A 21793-nucleotide genomic window follows, 5' to 3' on the forward strand; every position below is an offset into this window, starting at 1 on the left:
AACTGACGTGACTCCCCGCGTGTTTTTTTGGCTCTTCAGTGGAGAAACATCATGCAATATGAGATTAAGCAATCCCGCCGGGCGTCCCGCTGTTGTTTCGCTTCAACTTGAGCGACTACTCGCGTCAATTTAAACACGTCCATACAAGTTAGCTGACACAATCGGACTTCCGTCCCGCGTCCCGTGCGATAGTAGCCTCAGTGTGAACAGAGCTTTAGTCTTCTCGAGCCGACCTTACCAGGATGAGCGTTGCATAATTGAGCGTGACGGCACAGTCGCAATCAAGTGTATACCTTAACAGTATACACTTAAAGAAGTTTTCACTCGAAAATGTTGAGTTAAGAAAAATGTTAATTTTCTATAATGAATACTAATAAGTTAACCCGTAAGACGAAAAGTTCCTTAGTTTCTGTAATATATTGTTAAACTACCCTCAAAATAAGAAATACCTGTATTACCTTAATAACTGTTATATATTGTTTTAGGTTATTCTGGATTTCAATATGGATTATATTACATTTAAATTAAACGGCAAGGAACATAAAGGTATGTTTTTATTTTTATTTATAACATTATAATAATATTTTACATACTTTTACAAAAATTATCTTGCCCTAAACTAGGCATAGCCTGTACTATGGGTTTCATTACAACAGTCCAATACCTGCAGGAAAACATCCAGAATACTGTATCAATATACTCGTATTATTTTTCATAGAAAATTTTGAAGATAGAAATGGGCGTATAAAATGTAGCTCAATCGAACATTGTTTTGTGGGTGAGGTGTGCAATATTCATTTACGGCCGTTCCCAATATACTACCTGCAGATTGAGATGAATAACTACCTTCTACTGTCAGTAATTGGCTGTCAATAATCAGAAGCTGTCCCAATATACACGAAAAGTCATTCTTATCGCCAGTTCACTGTTGCAATTTCCATACAAACTTCTATCCCTGGTAAGCTATAGGTACATCCTCCCATTGACAGACAGCCTGTACGGATAAGATGAGTTACTGTTGTTATGTTTATTGGGATAGAAAAGTCAACGATAGTTACGACTTTTTATCTCCAGTAGGCCACAAGCCGAGATAGAATTTATAATTTCACAGACTAGTTCTATGAAATTATAAAATTATAAATTAATTATGTTAAATAAATTGACCGACTTGGTATTACATGGATCTAACAACCTTTTACGGTAGAAGAACTTGGTTACGAGGCTTGGCTATTTTTCACAAGATATCCTGTCATGACGAGAGAGTATCGGGTGATCACATACATTTTTGCCCTGTGCTTCCCCGGGGCATAAAACAATAGGAAAGTCCTATGCCCAAGTGTGTCGTAAGAGGCGACTAAGGACATTTACCAATCGGAGGCTTCTTTACACAGGGTGCCGGCTAGATTATGAGTACCTCAATGGTGCTTTTTTTTGCCATAAAGCAGTAACTGATAAGCATTATTGTGTTTCGGTCTGAAGGGCGCCGTAGCTAGTGAAATAACTGGAATGAGACTTAACATCTTATGTCTCAAGGTGATGAGCGCAGCTGTAGTGCCGCTCGGAATTTTTGGGGTTTTTCAAGAATCCTGAGCGGGACTGCATTGTAATGTGAAGTGCGTATCAACTACCATCAGCTGAACGTCCTGCTCGTCTCGTCCCTTATTTTCATAAAAAAAAGGATATTTTGATAGCAGCATTCTGTATACGCGTTTCAATCGTCTGGTAGGTTCGTACCGTTGTATCAATGCATGTATAAACTATAATAATTAATACCCACAAAATAAAGTGGCCAGTGCGCATAGAGAAGACTTCACTTCAAAAATACAACAAAGATACAGAAAATATTAGCATTAATATTCACTGCTTTCCAGCAGTCTCTAACCAAAATATTTTTGCAATACAATAATTGTAAGAATAATTGCAAGATAACGACGACTGCCAATGGCATTTATTATTGCTCTCATAAGCTGCTATAAAATTGATATAAATGTTTGCTATAAATATATTTAACATCTTTACGTGTTCAATAAAATAAAATGTACCTACCAAAGACATTCGGACGTACGAGTTTATCGTTAATCGATCACTTTTTCATTACCATTTTTTTATTGTACTTATCAAATAAATAAAACTATCAATAAATATTTTAATAGGTTTACAGTAAGTAACAAAGGGTTTGCCTTTAGTTTTGGGTTTAGAAAAACTAAATTCGTTTCTATTTTTATGTAAGAGGAGGACAAATGAGTGACCCGAGTGATAAGGCACGATACGAGTAGGACGTTCAGCTGATGTAATTGAGACGCCCTACCGTTACCAATGCAGTATCAGTGTTACCGCTCAGGATTGTTCAAAAACGCAAAAGTTCTGAGCGGCACAACAATTGCATTCGTCACCTTGAGAGATATGATATTAGGTCTCGTTTACCCAGTAATTTCACTAGCTACGGCGCCCTTTATACTGAAGCACAGTAATGCTTACACATTACTGCTTCACGGCAGAAATAGGCGCCGTTGTGGTATCCATAATCTAGCCGGCATCCTGTACAAAGGAGTCTCCCACTGGTATGTTATTGTTATCATTTACGCGTCACTTAGCGTTCTGTTCCCATTGTTTTTCGCATCCACAACCCTATAAGGAACGACTGGCTAAGTTTAACATGGTCAAACTTAGAGACAAGAAATTGATGTATAACAATTTTTTCTTAATAGCACTATTAACCACTAATAAATTGTGAGTACCTGCTCAGTTTCGTTGCACTTAAGATACCGTACAAATAGTCGCATTTAGTTGGACGTGTTTCATGACTCTTCATATAGTTCTAAGAAAAAGATCTGGGAGCATTTCAAAATTTAATTATATTATTGTTATTAATTATTTAAAAATTTAAAATCATTTATTATTATTATTTTTTTATATTTATTTGGTAAAGTTATGTACACCCTAATTTTTATACATATCAGACAACATACCATGTAATATATAAGAGTAGCTTATAAGGATAATATTTATTTATTTATTAGGAAGCCAACGTGCATACAACTATCTTAATCTATAGATATATTTAAAAATTCTTTTACAATGTTGTATACTCCACTTACAGGCTAACTCGACATGCTTAATAGTATTATATACATTTTTTGTTAACTAAAACTTTTGAAAACAATTTTTTAAAAAATTTAACAAATTAAAGCCACAACAAAAAGGCTGATACAAAAAATAGCTATGTTGTCTTACTTAATAAACAAGAAAAACTAAAAAATAAAACAATAACTACGAACAATGACTAACCATCTTGTAGTACTTTCATAATTTTTTTGACTTCATTTTTAAAACATGGGGCAGAGTGCTGAAAAATATCTATACCAACTCTTTTAACAAAGTTGTTGTAGGTGACAACTATTCTACACAAGGGGGCGGATCTGCGTAGATTCGATCTAGTTAATCTAGGCCTGAACGTTAGTTTTTTGATAACATGTGACCTAGCATTACGCTTTGGTACCGCCAATTGAACCCTACTCAACAGATTTGGGCAATCGACCCCTCCATCTATAATATTTTTTAGGAAAGAGAGATCAATAAAGTCCCTGCGATCAGACAGTGACGACGCTTTATAAAATTTTAGAAGATCAGTGTAGGTGTTAACATTTTTATGTATTTTATCCTTTAATGCTAGTAAGAACGTAAGAACTTCTTCTGGACTCTCTCTACCCTATTCTTATGTAGATGATAATATAGGTTCCATGCAATGGAACAGTATTCAAGTCTGCTTCGAACAAGCGAATTAAAAAGTGCTAGTTTAGTAGAAGACTCTCTAAAGGCCTTTGTGTTCCTGATGATGAATCCCAACAATTTTAGTGAATTTTTAACTATATTGTCAATATGAGGTATAAAGCTTAATATCTAATCTACGATCACGCCAAGATCTTTTATTTGATTTACTTTTTCTAAAATATTGTTTTTGATACTATAATCGAACTCAACATTTTTAATAATATGTTTAATATATACATAAATTAGTAACTGTTACCTCAAAACCGAGGTAGGACTGCGGGGGTCGGGGTGCGGGGCTCTAGGAGCGACGCGATTAATTGATTAATATCAAAAATTATTATTTATTCTATGTTATATTTTGATATTTTTTTTTAAATAATAATATTGACACACTTGATTTATAATTATGATTTATAATTATGGATAACACACACCAGCTGATGTCATAAGTATTCTGTTTATTCTAGTTGACGGTAAATACAGCCCGGATATGTCACTCAACGAGTATATAAGAACGGTCGCTGATCTCAGAGGCACCAAAGTGATGTGTCAAGAAGGAGGCTGTGGTATTTGCATCGTCAGCGTAAAAGCAGCTGCCCCGCCCACTTATGAACAACGAATATTTTCAGTTAATTCGGTATGTAAAAAAAAATTAAAACTGTGGGGGATTCCTTTGCACACCCGGCTAGATCATGGGTACCACAACGGCGTCTATTTCTGCCGTGAACCAGTACTGAGTAAGCATTCATGTGTACCAATTATTGTGTTTCGGTCAGAAAGGTGCCGTAGGTAGTGAAATTAATGGGCAAAATATACTTCACATCTTATATTTCAAGGTGACGAGCGCAGTTGTAGTGCCATTCAGAAGTTTTGGGTCTTTCAAGAATCCTGAGAAACATTGTAATGAGCAGAGCGTATTATTTACCATCAGCTAAACGTTCTGCTCGCCAAGTCCCTTATTGTCATAAATAAAATAAAGCGCAAATTTGGCCTCAGCGATTACAAGCTACTAGTACCGATTTTCACCACCGGACATAACCCATAAAGCGAAACCCCACCCACATAAAGATGCAGCATTCTACAGTCACGCGCTCTACTTGAAAGTTTTCGGCTAGTAAAGCCCCTTTGTGACATCATTAGCTACTTACTATATTTCCGAATCGATACGACTCGGAAATATAGTATATAGTAAATATAGATCCTTAGTTTAACCTACTAGAGGTACACAAATCTATCCTTTTACGCTTACTTACATTTCAATAACCTATATACATAAAGCATTGGACTATAACTATATTGGACATCACTATGGATAGATCTTGTCATTAAACGGTGATATCAAGATATCCGTAACTAGAGATTCGTTATTGAAAACCGTTATAGGCCTCCAAATCTATAGATAAGGAGTACATGTATCCTTAACCTCTGGTAATGCTAATTTCCATCGGTAGCCAGTGTCTTTTTACTTTTCATCAGATAAATCACTTGCCCATTTGCCGTTTTTATACTAAAAAAAATGAGTATATGCTTAATTCATGACATTTAAATAATATAGATACCATATATATATCGTAGCTATATTGTCAAAGCCAACAAAAAGAAACATTGTAATGTAACTAAAACCAAGCCGTAAAATTATAAGAAATGAAGTCGTTTATCGTGTCGTTATTGAAGATATATATCATTTACTTATATTAAGTATTGGTCTCCGCTGCGTTTCATCTAGATACCGCACTACCTAAGAACAATAGCTTTTTTGTAACGGCAACTAGATGCTGGCGTGCGAAAAACCCAAAAATGCTGAGCGGCACTACAACTACGCTCGTCACCATGAGATATAAGATGTCAAGTCTCATTTGCCCAGTAATTTCACTAGCTTCGGTGCCCTTCAGACCGAAGCACAATAATGCTTACACATTACTGCTTCACGGCAGAAATAGGCGCCGTTGTGGTACGCTCTGGTTATTACTTATGTCATATATTTTTTATCAGCTGTCAACAGATAACTTGCAGTTGTACTAAGCTGTTTTAGATGTTTTAATGATTGGCTTATATGGTCTCAATTATTAATGTACTATGTATATTTCTTTTATGTTTCATGTACATTCCTAATGTAATAAATATTTAAGCTAACCCATATATTTGTCACTGAATTTTCTTTAATAATGCATTCATAAAAAAAAGTGTTTTGCCTAAGATGAGATCCCTTATCTTATCCTCTTCTCCCTTTAAAACATCTAAATATTTTATTATCCACTATTTTGTATTTAATTTTTTGTATATATTATATTATTAGGAATTATTTACTATATGTCGAGCGCACTGTATCTCCAAAGTTAAACGGGCACCGCTGAAAATCAGTGCTGTGTCATAGCCACGGCCGTATCACAGATAATCCTGAGTCGGTGACCCATTTCCTGCACTGCACAGGAACTCTCCAATATTAAATCTATTACTATTTAAATAGGTTCATTTATGGTTTGTTTTGTACTTGCATCTTTTTATATTAAGTGTGCCCTGTGAGTGTTTTGTGAGATAAATGTTTTTCTTTCTTTCTTATCACCATAAATTAAAATTTGAAAAAAATGCGTGAGTAACAAATTAAATATTGCCGTTGCAGTGTTTAGTGTCGATATTTTCTTGTCATGGATGGGAAGTAACTACTATAGAAGGCATTGGAAGTAGAAACAAAGGATACCATGAGATACAGCAACGATTAGCTAATTTCAATGGAAGTCAATGTGGATTCTGTTCTCCAGGATGGGTGATGAGTATGTACAGGTAATAATATATCTGATGGGCCATTTTCATTGTCATCACCCCTCAAAATAAAAAATCATAATCACTTTATTCCACACCACATCTTTCAATGGAGAAAGTTAACTTTTCATTTTACATTTACCGCCACTTCGTAAAAGGTTAAGCTTTAATGAGAAGAAGTGATAAGAAACTCATTGCCACTCTTTCAACATTTACACCTTCATTGTTTTACAAATCATTACAATTACAATATAATATGTAAAGTGACGCAACAAAAATGCTCAAACTTCAAATAGTCAATGCCTTACACGATTAAGAAAAAAAAGTAAATTTAAATAAATACAAAACAATAATTATTGAGTACAGTTGATGCATCATCTACGCACACCGTAAATAAATAAAGGTATTTTGTGAGCACTTCATTAGCTATTATAAAATTAGTTAAATTTTAAGAACATGAAGCAGAGTGTCTGGCTACAGAATCATCCTGCCACCACAAGTAGCGCCCGTTCACGACTATGACGCATGGGCCAGCCATCGCCTCGCGCGACCATATTTTAGTGAAGGGAACAACCCATCCCATATTGCCTCCACAAGCAGTGACATTTAAGAATTAATGAAGCCTGTCACGAGAACGCAACCAAATAACAAATTCCCTAATTACTACTAACCCTGATTCTGAAGGCCTTCTATGAACTGTTAATGCGATTAAATTAACCACCTAAAAAGAAACTGCTTTGCTAATTCATACCACGACGTCATTAGAGCTATCCAATTTAGGTTGACGCCAAATCACGTCGGCAATTGAATCGCAAACTGTTTTCGTTCGTTCATTTATTCGTACCATGAGGTAATATTTCAACCTAAGTTGGATAAGTGGAAAGCTTAAGTGTCAAAGTGAGCGATTTAAAAAAAGTTTCTACTTTGTTAGGGGAAAGTGAATCGTTAAAAAACATTCATAATTCAAGTTATTACAGTTGAATACTTAGTGTTTTTTATGTGTTAATTTATGGTTCTAGAACTATTTTGTATTGTTAATGTCTGTCGATTTAGTCCTTTTTGAACTCATGAAAAATGATAACGAAAAAGACACAGCATGGTTAAAAATAGACGCGTAACACGCGAAAAATCGGACCCATTTGAATTAGAAGGTGCAGAAAATATAAAGCGATATTGCTTGTCTAAACAATTACCTAGTAGAACTTTGTGATCAACTACAACTAGTCAACTATCTTAAATTTTAACGTTAAAAATACTTTAAAATACTAATCCGAGCGGTGTCACTTAGCGAAATACTAAACTCCAATAGTAAAATACTGACGAATACAATCATAATGTTGTGATCACAGGTTGTGTTGCAATGACGAAAATTTTTATAGTTTTTAATTTCATGAATACAAGTGGCTTCATACTTTACCAATCCCTAATATCACTTTAGTCAAATTCCATATAACCTATATAATAATACACTACTTAGATCTAGATTACCCATAACATAATACCGAAAGGGCGTAACTATACTACACATGTGTGTATACTTAGAAATATATTGCAAGTCGGCAATAAAATTAATTTAATGAAATGTAAACGGGAAATGACGAAAAACGTAATACATCAAAAGATTAAAAGTAATTATTTAAAAAATTAAAAGAACTGTAGATATGGGCACAAAAAATAACCCAACTCAAACCGACAAACTCACACAAACGAACTCAACTGAAAAACTGACACAAATAACATGTATTCTAATTAAAAAACAATCTTAATCGTGTATAAAAATATTACCATATTTCACCAAAATGTTAACGGAATTATTACAAAAGCGGATGAACTTGTTATATTTTGTTTCGAGGAACTCTGTCAAAATGAATAAATACTTTGATGTCCCGTGTATCCGGTATTACTGAACACAATATGATACTAATATTTATCAGTGGGCTCATTTGCACAGGATGTCGGCTAGATTATGGGTACCACAACGGCGCCTATTTCTGCTGTGAAGCAGTAATGTGTAAGCATTACTATGTTTCGGTCTGAAGGGCACCGTAGCTAGTGAAATTACTGGGCAAATGAGACTTAACATCTTATGTCTCAAGGTGACGAGCGCAGTTGTAGTGCTGGTAAGAATTTTTGGGTATTTCAAGAATCCTGTGCGGCACTGCATAGTAATGGGCAGGGTGTATCAATTAACATCAGCTGAACGTCCTGCTCGTCACGTTATTGTCATAAATATAATAGACGGTACAAGCTTTCTAAGTTTAAGTAGTTCTAATTATTGTACTTGTTGGATGTGATTTCAAATTGTGACAGTAATCACAACCATCACATTCACGAAGCATCCTTACACAAACAATACATTCAAGGTCTAAAGGTTGGTGCATCCAGTTTACGATAGTTTATATTTATACAGTTTATTCTTAATTTATTTTTTATAAAATTTATTATTTATATATTTAATTTATTACAGCCATTGTAAAATACTCTATTTGATTGAAAAGAGTGGCCGTTGAGTTTCTTGAATTGGGTTTCTGCTCACGGGCTCTACTTTTTCCGAACATAATATGGTAGATTCAGTAACTTAAAAGAAATATTTATAGTGACGATTCGAAATCGCTTACCTTAAGCATATTTGAATAAAGTTTATATTTTGATCTTAAGTATCCCTAATTTTCAAATAACATCAATCTGCTTGAGGAAAAGTAGACATAGAGATTCACGTATATTGATACACAAGGGCCATAAGTATCTGGTGATTAATTGTGATATATAAATATATATTGAGATAGATGGATACAGTATGTAGTTTGTATGCTAACAAATAACAGAGTACTAAACGGTGGTCTCATGCCGGTCTCGTGCAGCATACATGAGTTTAAATATATCATGGAGTGCAGCGCAGCAGAAATTACAGTAACTTTGTTTGACTTATTTTTCGATTGCCTACATAAAATACTTAATAAAGTATGTTTTATGAACAGAAAGATTATCCTATGCGGCGACTTTAACATCGACAGACTGAGGACAAATAGGACATCTGTATATTTTGAGCAGATTTCATATAATCACAAAATATGCAGAACCCACCCGTCTAAGCAGCGTGCATAAACATCTTTGCTCATAATATGCGTGGCTGTACTAGTTCGGTAGATTAAGTAGCTATATCTGGTCATATTGCGCAGGTTATCGAATGTCCAAGTAAGAGAAGTGTTCTTCTAAGCCACTGATAACAGTAATAGTTTATGAATATGTATATAAATACATATTCATAAACTATTATACGATACTACAGAGTAAATATTAAAAGTGGGCCAACGTCTTTGATGTTTTGAGAAATTTCGCCTTCGTCCAGACCTACGTTATCCTGTGTTGTCACATTTGTTTTATTTTTTACTTTCTTTTTTCCGTATTTCTATCTGTTGGTAGAACGTGTGTAGGGCACTAGGAATAGTACATTTCGATACAAGTGCGCAAAGTAGGTCATTCCCATTCAAGTAGGAATGACCTACGATGCACTAGTATGGTATACTATTTTTCCTATTAATATGCGCAAAGTTCGACCACTATAATTATTTTCAAACATTCCCCGCACGCTCACCACATTCCCGTACACTCAGCTACATTCCCGCACGCTCGTGTCAACGTGTGGGAAAGTGGTACTTTGCAAACGCAAATGCATGCGCAAAATCGAACTTTGCGCACGATAGATAATAGGAAAAATAAATAATACAACTGTATATTAAGTTAATTCGTTTCATTAGAAGAAACAAATACTTACAAAAAATCACAAGTTCTAAATTCTAGGAATGTTATTGATATGGAAATTCGAATATGGATACTCAAAAATAGTTTACCAGTTTAGGTTACTGTTACGGATTTTCCGAAATTATTGCGGATCATCCGATTGTTTCCGTTTCAGAAAATGTAAATTATGATTGAACAAGATTAGACAAAAATTTATATGTTCAAGTTATCCAATCAATAATGCATTATGTGCGTTATAGTTGTGAAACATTTTCAATATTGCATTTGTAGTCTAAGTAGAGATATCTAACTGAGAGATAGAGTAAGAAACATAATAATTCGAAAAATAACCAAGGTAAAGGATGCTATACACTTCGTTCAAAGTCTCAAATGGAGATGGGCTGGCCATGTTGGGAGATACGATGACAATCGATGAACAATTTACACCACAAAATGGAAAGGACCGCAAGGCGTGAGAAGTAGAGGTCGCCCGGGCGCCCGGTGGCAAGACGAGATTGTATCCAAAGCAGGGAGAGACTGGATGACCATTGCTCAGGAAGAGAAAAATGGAATTCTTTGGAGGAAGCATTTACCCTGACGGGGTCCATATTAGAAGGAGATTAAATCATTATAACTTAAAATTAATTAGTAGTATAATTATAATATATCATACTAAGTAATTTGTAAATGTGTTACTTCTTATGTAACTATTGTGGAATTATATAAAGCTATTTTATTTATTTTTATAGTCTAACTAGAATGCGTTTACAAAAATAGTCTACAATAAGATAAAGCACCTAATAATTATAAGCCAACAACACTATGATACGTATCCTGCAAACAAAGATAAACCTGACTTACTTTAACCTTTGGATAAAAATCAAAATAAACACTATATAATTTTAATAGTGCTTATGAAAAAGACAAATCCTTTCTAGAGAAGTTCGCGGGTAACTACTAAAAAGAAACAAGCCCCTTTTCCATTGCTTCAGTATGCCATAAAAAGAACTTGTACAATATATATATAATCAATCAACAATCTCTAAATAATAAATAAATCTTTGCAGTATTTATGAGTCGAAGTCCAAAAACATGTCAAAAACTGAGATAGAGAACTCATTCGCAAGCAATATTTGCCGTTGTACTGGGTATAGAGCTATTGCCGATGCGTTTAAATCTTTTGCCAATGACGTACAAGAAGGAAAACAAAATGATATAATTGATTTAGAAGATTTGGGTAAGGTCACATGTAGAACTAGGTGTCCCAAGAAAACTGAATCTGTAAACAAAGATGAGCCTAGTTGGTATAATGATTGGTGTTTTCTTGAAAACATGCAAAATGAGAAAGTTGAAATTGACTGCAATGGATATAAATGGTATCGAGCGCAAAGCTTGGAATATGTATTCAAAGCTATGAATAATGGAGAGTTCAGACTAATAGCTGGAAATACAGGACAAGGTATATTATGGCACAGAAGTTTTTAGCTTCCGAAAATTAAAATATTCATAAATATTTCTATGATATTATTTCACTTTTAGGTGTCTACCATGTCATTGAATATCCACCGAATCTAATAGACATCTCAAATGTAATTGAGCTTAAAGGATATGAACATGAAGTTAATTTGGTTCTGGGTGCAGGAATGACATTGCTGGAAATGTCTGATCTTTTCTACAAAGTGTCGAAAAACAATGAAGACTTTTCTTACTTGCAACAATTTTGGGAACATATTGATTTAGTTGCGCACATACCGGTGAAAAATGTTAGTTCTCAAATCAATAAGTAAACTAATTTTACTAGAATTTAATTTCATCAGATATCTCTAGACATTGTGTTCACTAAATGTTTTTCCATTCGATAGGCACATTTTACTGTTATTGCAGATTGGAACAATTGGCGGAAACTTATTCATAAAATATGCTCATCCGGAATTTCAATCTGATCTTTTTTTACTTTTTGAATCAGTTAATGCTATGGTTACAATTGGTAAGTTAATGTAAACATTTACAGATATTGTATGGTGAAATAAAATTATTAATTATCTAAATAATTATTAGGTGAAGGAGTTGGAAAAAATAAAATAATGTCCTTACTAGATTTTATGAAATGTGACATGAACGGTAAAATCATAGTTAATATTATCTTGCCCCCACTTTCAAATTGCTGTTCTGTGAAGACGTATAAGGTAATTAATTTGAAAAGCTTATCAACTGATATACTGGAAAATTAAAGTTTCCTGATAGAGTGGCCACGGTTGCTTGGCCATGGGGAAGGTTGCTGGTGTGGGATGCTACTTGACATTATAAGTTCACGATATATAACTGCTTTTTGCTTAAACGCTTCAAACGTATCTGTTGTCTATTTGCGTCGACACTCTGGCTCCTTTTCATGTCCAAGTTACTTTGGTGGGTGCTGGGGTTGCTGCTTCAACTGCCGAAGATAGCAAACGTCGCAAATATGTCGGTATCAGTGAGTCATACATCTTTGTGCCGTTTGGTATCGAAAAACTTGTCCTGTGGGGACCAGAGGCGCGGAGAATGTACAAAGTACTATTTACGTGCTTTAATAGGGCAACTAAAAACCGTAGCGCTGGCAGCTATTTTGGTCAACAGATCAGCTATTCTTGGTACAATTCCCCGTTATGATAATTTTAATTTAATATAATCATAGTATTTATATGGAGACTAATTAATTTTAATATTGTGTTTTAGATTATGCCACGGGCTCAAAATGCCCATGCAATTGTAAACTGCAGCTTTTTATTCAAATTCCACCATAATTCACATGCAATTGAGAAAATAACAATTGTGTACGGAGGAATTTCTTCAGATTTTACCCACGCATTTAAAACTGAAAAATTACTGACAGGAAAAGATCCATTCACAGACGAAATATTACAAATGGCTTTAACATCACTATCAGAAGAAATAATTCCAGAAAATTCGGAAACAGAACCATCTGCCGAATTTCGTAAGAAGTTGGCCTTGAATCTATTTTATAAGGTTCGTTTTACCACGAATTCATGTATGAATTACATTTATAGTTTAGTTAATTCATTTAATTTTCCTGTCTAGGCAATATTGAGTCTATGCCCAGATGAGAAAATAAATCCATACTTCCGGTCTGGTGGCAAAGTATTTAAGAGGGGAACATCAAAAGGAAGTCAACACTATGACACCGATAAATCAGTTTGGCCATTAAATCAACCCGTACCAAAACTTGAAGCAATAGCTCAATGTAGTGGTGAAGCGATGTATGCAAATGCTTTACCCAAGCAAATCAATGAAGTCTTTGCATCTTTTGTCACCGCTAACGCTGTGCCAGGTAGCATAATAAGTGGATTCGATGCAAGTGAAGCATTGGTAAGAGCGAGATGTTGAAAAAATGTAAGTGTAGGTTTGTGAGATATTAACTCAACATTTATTTTTAGAAGCTACCTGGGGTACTTGCCTTTTATTCATCTAAAGACATACCGGGATCTAATACATTTACTCCAAAAGGAATTCCTTTATTGGTTGACGAGGAAGAAATATTTTGTTCAGGAAAAGTTTTATTTTATGGACAACCAGCTGGGCTTATTGTTGCTGAAAGAGAAAAGATGGCTCATAAAGCTGCAAAGCTTGTTAAAATTCAATATTCATCAGTAAACAAAACTAAGCCGATACTCACCATAGATGACGCTTTGAAGTCATCGGATAAAAATAGAATTATAAGTAGCACTATGATAGAACCAACTGAAATAGGAAATGATGTTAAATACGTAGTAAGTGGTGAGTTTAGGATATGGGATCAATATCACTTCTATATGGAACCACAAACTTGCATCGCTATTCCTACTGAAGATGGTATGGAGGTTTACGCTTCAACCCAATGGCTTGACCTAACAAATGTTGCCGTTGCACATTGCTTAAATATTCCGGTTAATAGGTACTTTCGTTTTCAATGATATTTGGCCTTATTTGTATTAGTAAAGTAGTACTAAAAGTGTTACTAGCGTATGTTATTTCCAGTGTCAACGTTATAGTTTTGAAACTAGGTGGTTCTTATGGAGGCAAAATTACACGTGCATCACAAATTGCTTGTGCGGCGGCTTTAGTAACGCATTTACAAAGGAAACCATGTAGGCTAGTCCTCCCACTACAAACCAATATGCAATCCATTGGAAAACGATTACCTACACAAAACGCATACGAAGTAAGTACCTAAAACAATAATTATATTATAAACATTTAATAGATTAAGCGTAATTTTGCAGATATCCATAGCTGTTAAAAATGTAAAAAATGATGTTCCAGTTTTAAATATAAACACATTTTAAATATAAACATACAAAACAGTACAATATGTATATACTATGATCTGCAAATTTTTTTTTAGGTCGGTGTTGATAATAAAGGTGTTATTCAATACTTGAAAAACGAATATTATCAAGATAATGGACATTCTACGAATGAAGCTATAGCACCTCTTACTGTCGACCATTTCTTTAATTGCTATGATACGACAAGATGGAAAATTAAAGCATATACTGTTTTGACTGATAAACCTTCAAACACTTGGTGTCGTTCACCAGGTAAGACTTCAATGTAAGCGAAAAAGAAATATAAAATTTATTTACCGGGAGAGAAGCTCAAACAGTACTTTTCAGGATCTACGGAAGGAGTCGCTATGATAGAGGTAATTATGGAAAAAATTGCATTCGAAACAAAAAGAGACGCTTTAGATGTTCGCATTGCAAATATGACCAAGGAGGACAACCCAATACCGGAAATGATAAAACAGGTACAAAAAGATTGTGATTATGAGATGCGCGTGAAATTCATCCAAAAATATAATGATCAAAATCGTTGGAGAAAACGGGTACTTAAAATAATTCCTATGAAATATCCTTTATGGTACTTCGGCAATTATAACTCTATTGTTTCCATTTATCACGACGATGGAAGTGTAGTGATAACACATGGTGGAATCGAAATGGGACAAGGCCTGAACACTAAAGTAGCTCAAGTTTGTGCTCACACTCTAGGAATACCATTGGAAAAAGTGAGTGTCAAATCATCTAGGAGCTTTACATCTCCAAATACAATGGCTACTGGAGCAAGTATTGGTAGTGAATGCGTTTCATACGCAACTAAAAAGGCCTGTGACATATTATTAGAAAGACTTGCTCCTTTTAGAGGAAATGGTGATTTTACGTGGGAGGAGTTAGTTAAAGAAGCGTTTAAAGCAGATGTTTACCTACAAGCATCGTATATGTATGCAGCAAGTAAGGAAGAGTTTAAGCCCTATGCAGTATATGCTGTTTGTGTATTTGAATTAGAACTTGACATATTAACAGGCACTCACAATATTGTACGAGTCGACCTCATAGAAGATACAGGTAGAAGTCTAAGTCCTCTTATTGACGTAACGCAGGTGAGTAAAAAGTAAAATTAATAATAGTTGTTAATATTAATACACCATTCCAAAATAAAATACATGAATTTAGTTACTAATAAAATAATCTTAAACTAGCTTGTTAATGTTTTAAAAAATTTCAATGTTTGTAAGGCGACTTAAACATGAATCTTCTCTTTCTCCCATTTTAACAATACAAGTGTATTTTTAATTGATTTTTCGTATTCTTTTTTATCTAATCCTTTTTTGATACCTATAATATCATGTAGAGTCATTAAAAATATAATATGTGCTGTTGATCGTTGAGGAGTTCCCTCATTTGGAGCAAACCTTGAGCGCAGTAGCCATGTGTCATGCTGATAAATAACTCGTTCTAATAATTAGAAATTTTGTATCTGCCACTTCGCGACAACAACAGTTCTGTCAAGAACTTACCAACGGAAAAGACCGATTAAGACTTCTTTTATGAATAAAGATCTTGGTTGCTGATCAAGTTCTTGCTTATCATTGCATTGCAAAATGCTTTTCTATTGTAACTCAACCAACGTACAAAATTTCAGTCTTGTTTGTTGAGGATAAATGAAAACAAATGCAATTGCAAGATTTCATCTGGAAAACTTAATATACTGCAAGTTAAGTAAGCAGCCTCAAGATTCCGATTTCAGATTTCTTAACTCCTGCTGCATGAATAAGTCGTCAGAACAGAGTAATATAAATATCGTCTTTCACAGATAGAAGGAGCTTTCATCATGGGTATTGGTTATTGGACATCAGAAAATTTAATATACGATAGTACTACGGGTCGGTTATTAACAGATCGAACTTGGACATACAAACCACCTGGGATTAAAGACATTCCCGAAGATATGCGGATTTATTTTCGTAAGAATGCTCCAAATGAGTTTGGAGTTCTTCAGTCTAAAGGTGTGTTAATAGTACGCGCTAAAACGGTCAAAATTATCGTGATAGTAAAACCTTTGCCTCCGGCTTGATTATGACAGTTCGTTTGCAATAACCTACACATCTGTGTATCACACGAAGTTTTTCAATACAGTTATGGGAAGAGTCCTCCTCTTTCGTTCTGTAAATGTTAATGTATACATATATACCCGTGGGAAGCACCTCGCACAGAATAACACAGAACAACTGATGACGCATAGCTAGTGAAATTACTGGGCAAATGAGGCTTAACATTTTATGTCTCAAGGTGACGAGCGCAATTGTAGTACCGATCAGAATTTTTGGGTTCTTCAAGAATCTTGAGCGGCATTGCATTTAAATGGGCAGGCACTATTAATTGCCATCAGCTGAACGTCCTGCTCGTCTCATCCCTTATTTTCATAAAAAAAAATTGACAACCTTTTAGTAGACGATTGTGAATCTAGTTCTTTATAGAACGTCAATGATTGGATAAGATTCAATTTATTATAAGAATATCAATTTTAAGTCAATACTGTCAATCTCCTTTTTTTATTTCAGCGACTGGAGAACCAGCACTCTGTTTATCAACAGTTATAATCCACGCACTTCGGGATGCAGTACATCTTGCTCGCCTAGATGCCGGATATCCTGATGAATGGACTCATATTGGTATTTAGCTTATATTATGTATCCATTTCGGAATGTAATTTTCATAGACTTCAAGACGTTCGATTGACTTATAAAATCGGACACTTACCAATATTATGTTTATTACTTTCGCCTTGTGTCAATACTGCAAAACAGTTTGTAATAGTAAAAAATCTATTCTATACTTATAATAAATATGTAGAGATCAAATTACTGTACAAAGAAAAAAACGATCCAATTTCCTAGGAGGGCTAATCTCTGAAACTATTGGACTGATTTAATTGAAATTTTGCATGATGATTTTTATCACCAGTCCTTTCATCCCCGGTCAACATCTAAGATACTTTTCATCTCGAAAAATTAAAGAGTTCCCGTGGGACAGTTTAAAACCTCTACTTACTTATATAGCGTAGTACACAACAACTTATGCACATAATTTAATAAAATTTGGCATGTATATACCTTATATTACCGATCAACACTTTAAATATTTATTACCCCAGAAAATTAACGAGTTCCCGTGGGATACCAAAAAAATTAAAGTTACTTATATAGCTTAGTACACAACAACTTATGCACCTAATTTAGTAGAATTTGTCAAGTTGATACCGTATATTGCCAGTAAAGCAATGTGTAAGTATTATTAATTTTAAAAATCCCATAAAAGTGACGGGTTCCCTCGAGAAAGTAAAAGATTACAAAAACATAGGCCAGCATAGCTTCATTCATATTAAATCAATTGTGTGTGACAGACAATATTTCCACCAGGCAAAAAGTGAGAATGACAGGTCATTTAGGTCAGACATAATATATAGGTAAATCAATACATACTTAACTTAATCTTACAACCCTGTGAAAATCTCAGCCCTACTTTCTGGCTTTCCAAAGAAGTATCTACTCATATTATAAATACGAAAGTTTGTATGGATGTCAGGATGTATGGACCTGTGAAAATTTCAGCTCTACTTTCTGGCTTTCCAAAAAAGTATCTGCTAATATTATAAATACGAAAGTTTGTAAGAATGAATGGACGTCTGGATGTATGGATATATGTTTGTCGCTCTTTCTACTAAATGAATTTTATTGAAACTTCACAATCATATAGCTTACATATCAGAATCATACTTACATAACAGATATTTAAAGTAGGTAATCTCTGTATATACTATATTATTTGAACAAATATTTGAATAGTTATGACGATGACGATGAACAATCGAATGCGCGATATTGTGGTGCAGCCCGTTTGCTGGCGGTGGGATGGGCTTGCGGGCGCCCTTACGCCCGTGGGTGGAGGGAATATTAATTTTAAACGCCTGCAGTTCCTATTTATTTGCATTTTCAATTACTATCAACAAATAGCAGGGTCAAACCCTAAAAGAAGCAGGCATACATTTGGTCATGCCATGTTTTTCCTACGGCCAACTGACTATTTAAAAAAAGACTTTTAAAGAGTTAAAATTCGTAATCATTACCGAGAAATTAAAAGTTTTCAATTATGTACGTTGAAAAAAACCTAAAAGCTACTTTTTGCAACCGCCTCAGCTTGCCAAGAAACTGCCCCCTGTCTATTAAAATAATATAATTAATAAATAATTTTTAAAAGTCAAGTTCAACTTCAAAAGTAAGTATCACACTTTTAAAATCGGGATAACGTTTTAAGTTCACAAGATATACTTTCGAAATAAAAAGGACTCCAAAGAGAATTTAATTTTGTACATAAAAACTTTATGGTCGATAACCTTCTTTTAAGAATTGGCTGAAAAAAAACTTCAAAAACAAAAACATTCCTTTTTCAAATTGGACGTTTCCGAATTACAATTTTACCATTCACATTTTTCTTTCTGTTTTAAATTTTTTTCAAGATCGATGGGTCTTGTTTTAAAAATTTATGCTAAAAAGCACACAACATTTATTTATCATGCCTCTTTCAGTTGAATAATATGCTAGGATCATGGCTTTTCTGGAACTAGGCATCAGTATTCGTCGCACTGCAAGAATGGTGGGTGTGACGGTACGAACGGTCCAGAAGGTAAAGCGAAGGTACGAAGAGACTGGACACCATCTGAGGACACCTTGTAATGGCAGACCCAGGTGTACCAGTGCCCGAGAAGATCGTTATATTATTTCCACTGTGTTAAGAAATCGCCACCAAAATGCAGTTGAAGTCCAGCAACAGCTACTTCAGACCCGGAGGGACTACATTAGTGACAGTACAGTGAGAAGAAGACTTGCTGAAGCAAATTTGAAACCCCGAAGACCAGCGAGTGGCCCAAAACTCGAAAGACAGCATCAAGTAGCGATACTGCGATACGCTCGTGAACACATGCAGTGGGATGAAGAAGAATGGTCAAGAATTTTGTTTGCAGATGAGTCTTGATTCTACCTTTACACTTCTGATGGAAGGCGAAGTGTTTACAGGCGACCTGATGAGTGATACCTTCAAGCTTGCATCTCAGAAAGAGTCCAATACGGTGGAGGCAGTGTACATGTATGGGCTAGCATATCTTCAGAAGGTCGCACAGAGCTAGTAGCCATAGAAAATGGCACCCTCACTGGGCAAAGATATGCTCAAGAGATTTTCAATGAGTATGCAGGGCCGTATTTAGCAAATATGGGTGATGGATCGATGCTGATGCATGATAATGCCCGGCCACACACGGCTCATATCGTACAAGAGTATATTCAGGAGGTCGGTATCAGCGTGATGGCTTGGCCATCAAGAAGTCCTGATCTCAACCCGATTGAACACGCCTGGGATGAGCTTGGGAGGCTAGTCAGAAATCGCAGACCACCACCTACTACCCTCAGGGCACTAAAGCAGGCCCTGGTAGAAGAATGGGAGAATATTCCCCAACATCGGCTCCGAAACCTATTGTTCAGTATGCCAAACCGGCTCGAAGCTGTAATCAGAGCTCGAGGAGGCAATACCAGTTATTAAAAATTAAATTACATGTAATACATTTTAGTTGATTTTATTTACACTAAACTAAAAATGTCTATTTTCATTGTTTTATCTTTTTTAAGTTAAAAATGTTACTAATGTATAATTTTAGTTTCTAAGAATATCCTATAAAATTTGCAACAAAACCTTTCTAATCTTAAATCTCTACCTTCTATAGTTAAGAAAAAAATTTAATTTGAAAAGTGTGATACTTACTTTTGCAGGCCAATGTATCTCGATATCTCGCTGACATCCTAATTCTACGAACTCATTATAATCGTCAACTCGAACACTTCTATTCTTTATACTAGACGACACATACGTGATTTGCTGTGTCGCAGCATACGCTCGTGGCCTATGTCTGCCACTTCTGCCCTGCCCTGCTAAATCTGTACTGTGCTGTGCTGCGTAACCTGCGTCTCAGCATACGCTTAGTTTTAGTGCAGCCGGCGTTCATCAATTTAAAACACGTTATCACGTCAAAAAGTCTATGTATTGGATTTATAAAGACCGGGAGCATGTTTGTGTCATCTCTCTTAAAACAACAACAAAACATTAAGACAGTTGCAGTGGAATTGGTTTTCAATATCCCTCAGGGTAAATGTAATATAAGAACAGACAATAATACGACTGAATTTATTATATCTTCTGTCAGAATGATATCAAGCGAATCACCTCGGGCGGTTTCATTATAAAAACATTATGAATGCTCAACTGAGAGTCATTCTGATTTGACAATAATTGAACAAATCTCTGTAAGGTTATGTGTTACATATAATGTATATTGAATTTTGCTTAAATTATTGCTTATATAAATTCTATATCTAAGTTGAAAAACAGTGAACATAACAATTATTTGGGAAAACGACCACTAATTTATTTACATAAGTAACCACATTTTACTATGGTAATGTGTAAGGCATTGACTATTTGAGATTTTTGTATATGAGTATTTTTGTTATATCACTTGTCTTATATTTTAATTGAAACGATTTGTAAAACGATGAATGTCTAAATGTCGACGTAAAAAGAGTGGCAATGAGTTTCTTGCCATTTCTTCTCATCAAAGCTCACGAAGTGGTGGTAAACGTAAAAAGAAAACTAAACTTTTGACATTCTTATGTATAATTCCCAAAACCTACATGAATAAAGTGATTTTGATTTGATTTTGATATTATATACGAGACTAATTTGAAGTGTTGGTCTGAGGCCGTATTCTACGATAAATCTATCTAACACCTAATCTGACTATAATTTATTTGTTTCAGATAACCCGTGTACAGTGGAAAACATATTTACAGCTGTAGGACACAAAATCGAACATTTCAAACTCAAATAAAGCATCGTTTCTGCTTTTGTTAGGGACTTTGATGCCTTACATTTACTTTACTTATTTCTACTTAGATAGCCTCCGTGCATTGTGGAGGTTATGCGATATTAAAAGGACAAGATGGTGTCTCTCCATGAAACGTAGATAGAAGATGGACACTAGATTCGCTGTCAGCGTATTTAAATGAGATAGCAATAGTCTGTGACGTGTGTTATGTTTTCATGTTTTCATTCTGGATGATTTGTATAAATTAATAGGCAACAGCGTATTCGAATAATAA

General features: G+C 34.7%; 1 protein-coding gene across 1 annotated transcript; it reads left to right on the plus strand.

Moving 5' to 3' along the window:
* Positions 1 to 503: 503 nt before the first annotated feature.
* On the plus strand, positions 504 to 21522 carry LOC126974257 (xanthine dehydrogenase/oxidase-like). Its single transcript, XM_050821709.1, has 16 exons — positions 504 to 546; positions 4239 to 4408; positions 6392 to 6552; positions 11340 to 11731; positions 11812 to 12035; positions 12157 to 12259; positions 12331 to 12458; positions 12985 to 13275; positions 13348 to 13635; positions 13704 to 14200; positions 14284 to 14467; positions 14651 to 14846; positions 14922 to 15688; positions 16402 to 16594; positions 17150 to 17260; positions 21452 to 21522. The coding sequence occupies exons 1-16, from the start codon at positions 504 to 506 to the stop codon at positions 21520 to 21522; spliced, it is 3819 nt and encodes a 1272-aa protein (XP_050677666.1).
* The last annotated feature ends 271 nt before the right edge of the window (positions 21523 to 21793 follow it).

This window comes from Leptidea sinapis, chromosome 32 (genome assembly GCF_905404315.1).
Source record: "Leptidea sinapis chromosome 32, ilLepSina1.1, whole genome shotgun sequence".
NCBI classification, from domain to species: domain Eukaryota; kingdom Metazoa; phylum Arthropoda; class Insecta; order Lepidoptera; family Pieridae; genus Leptidea; species Leptidea sinapis.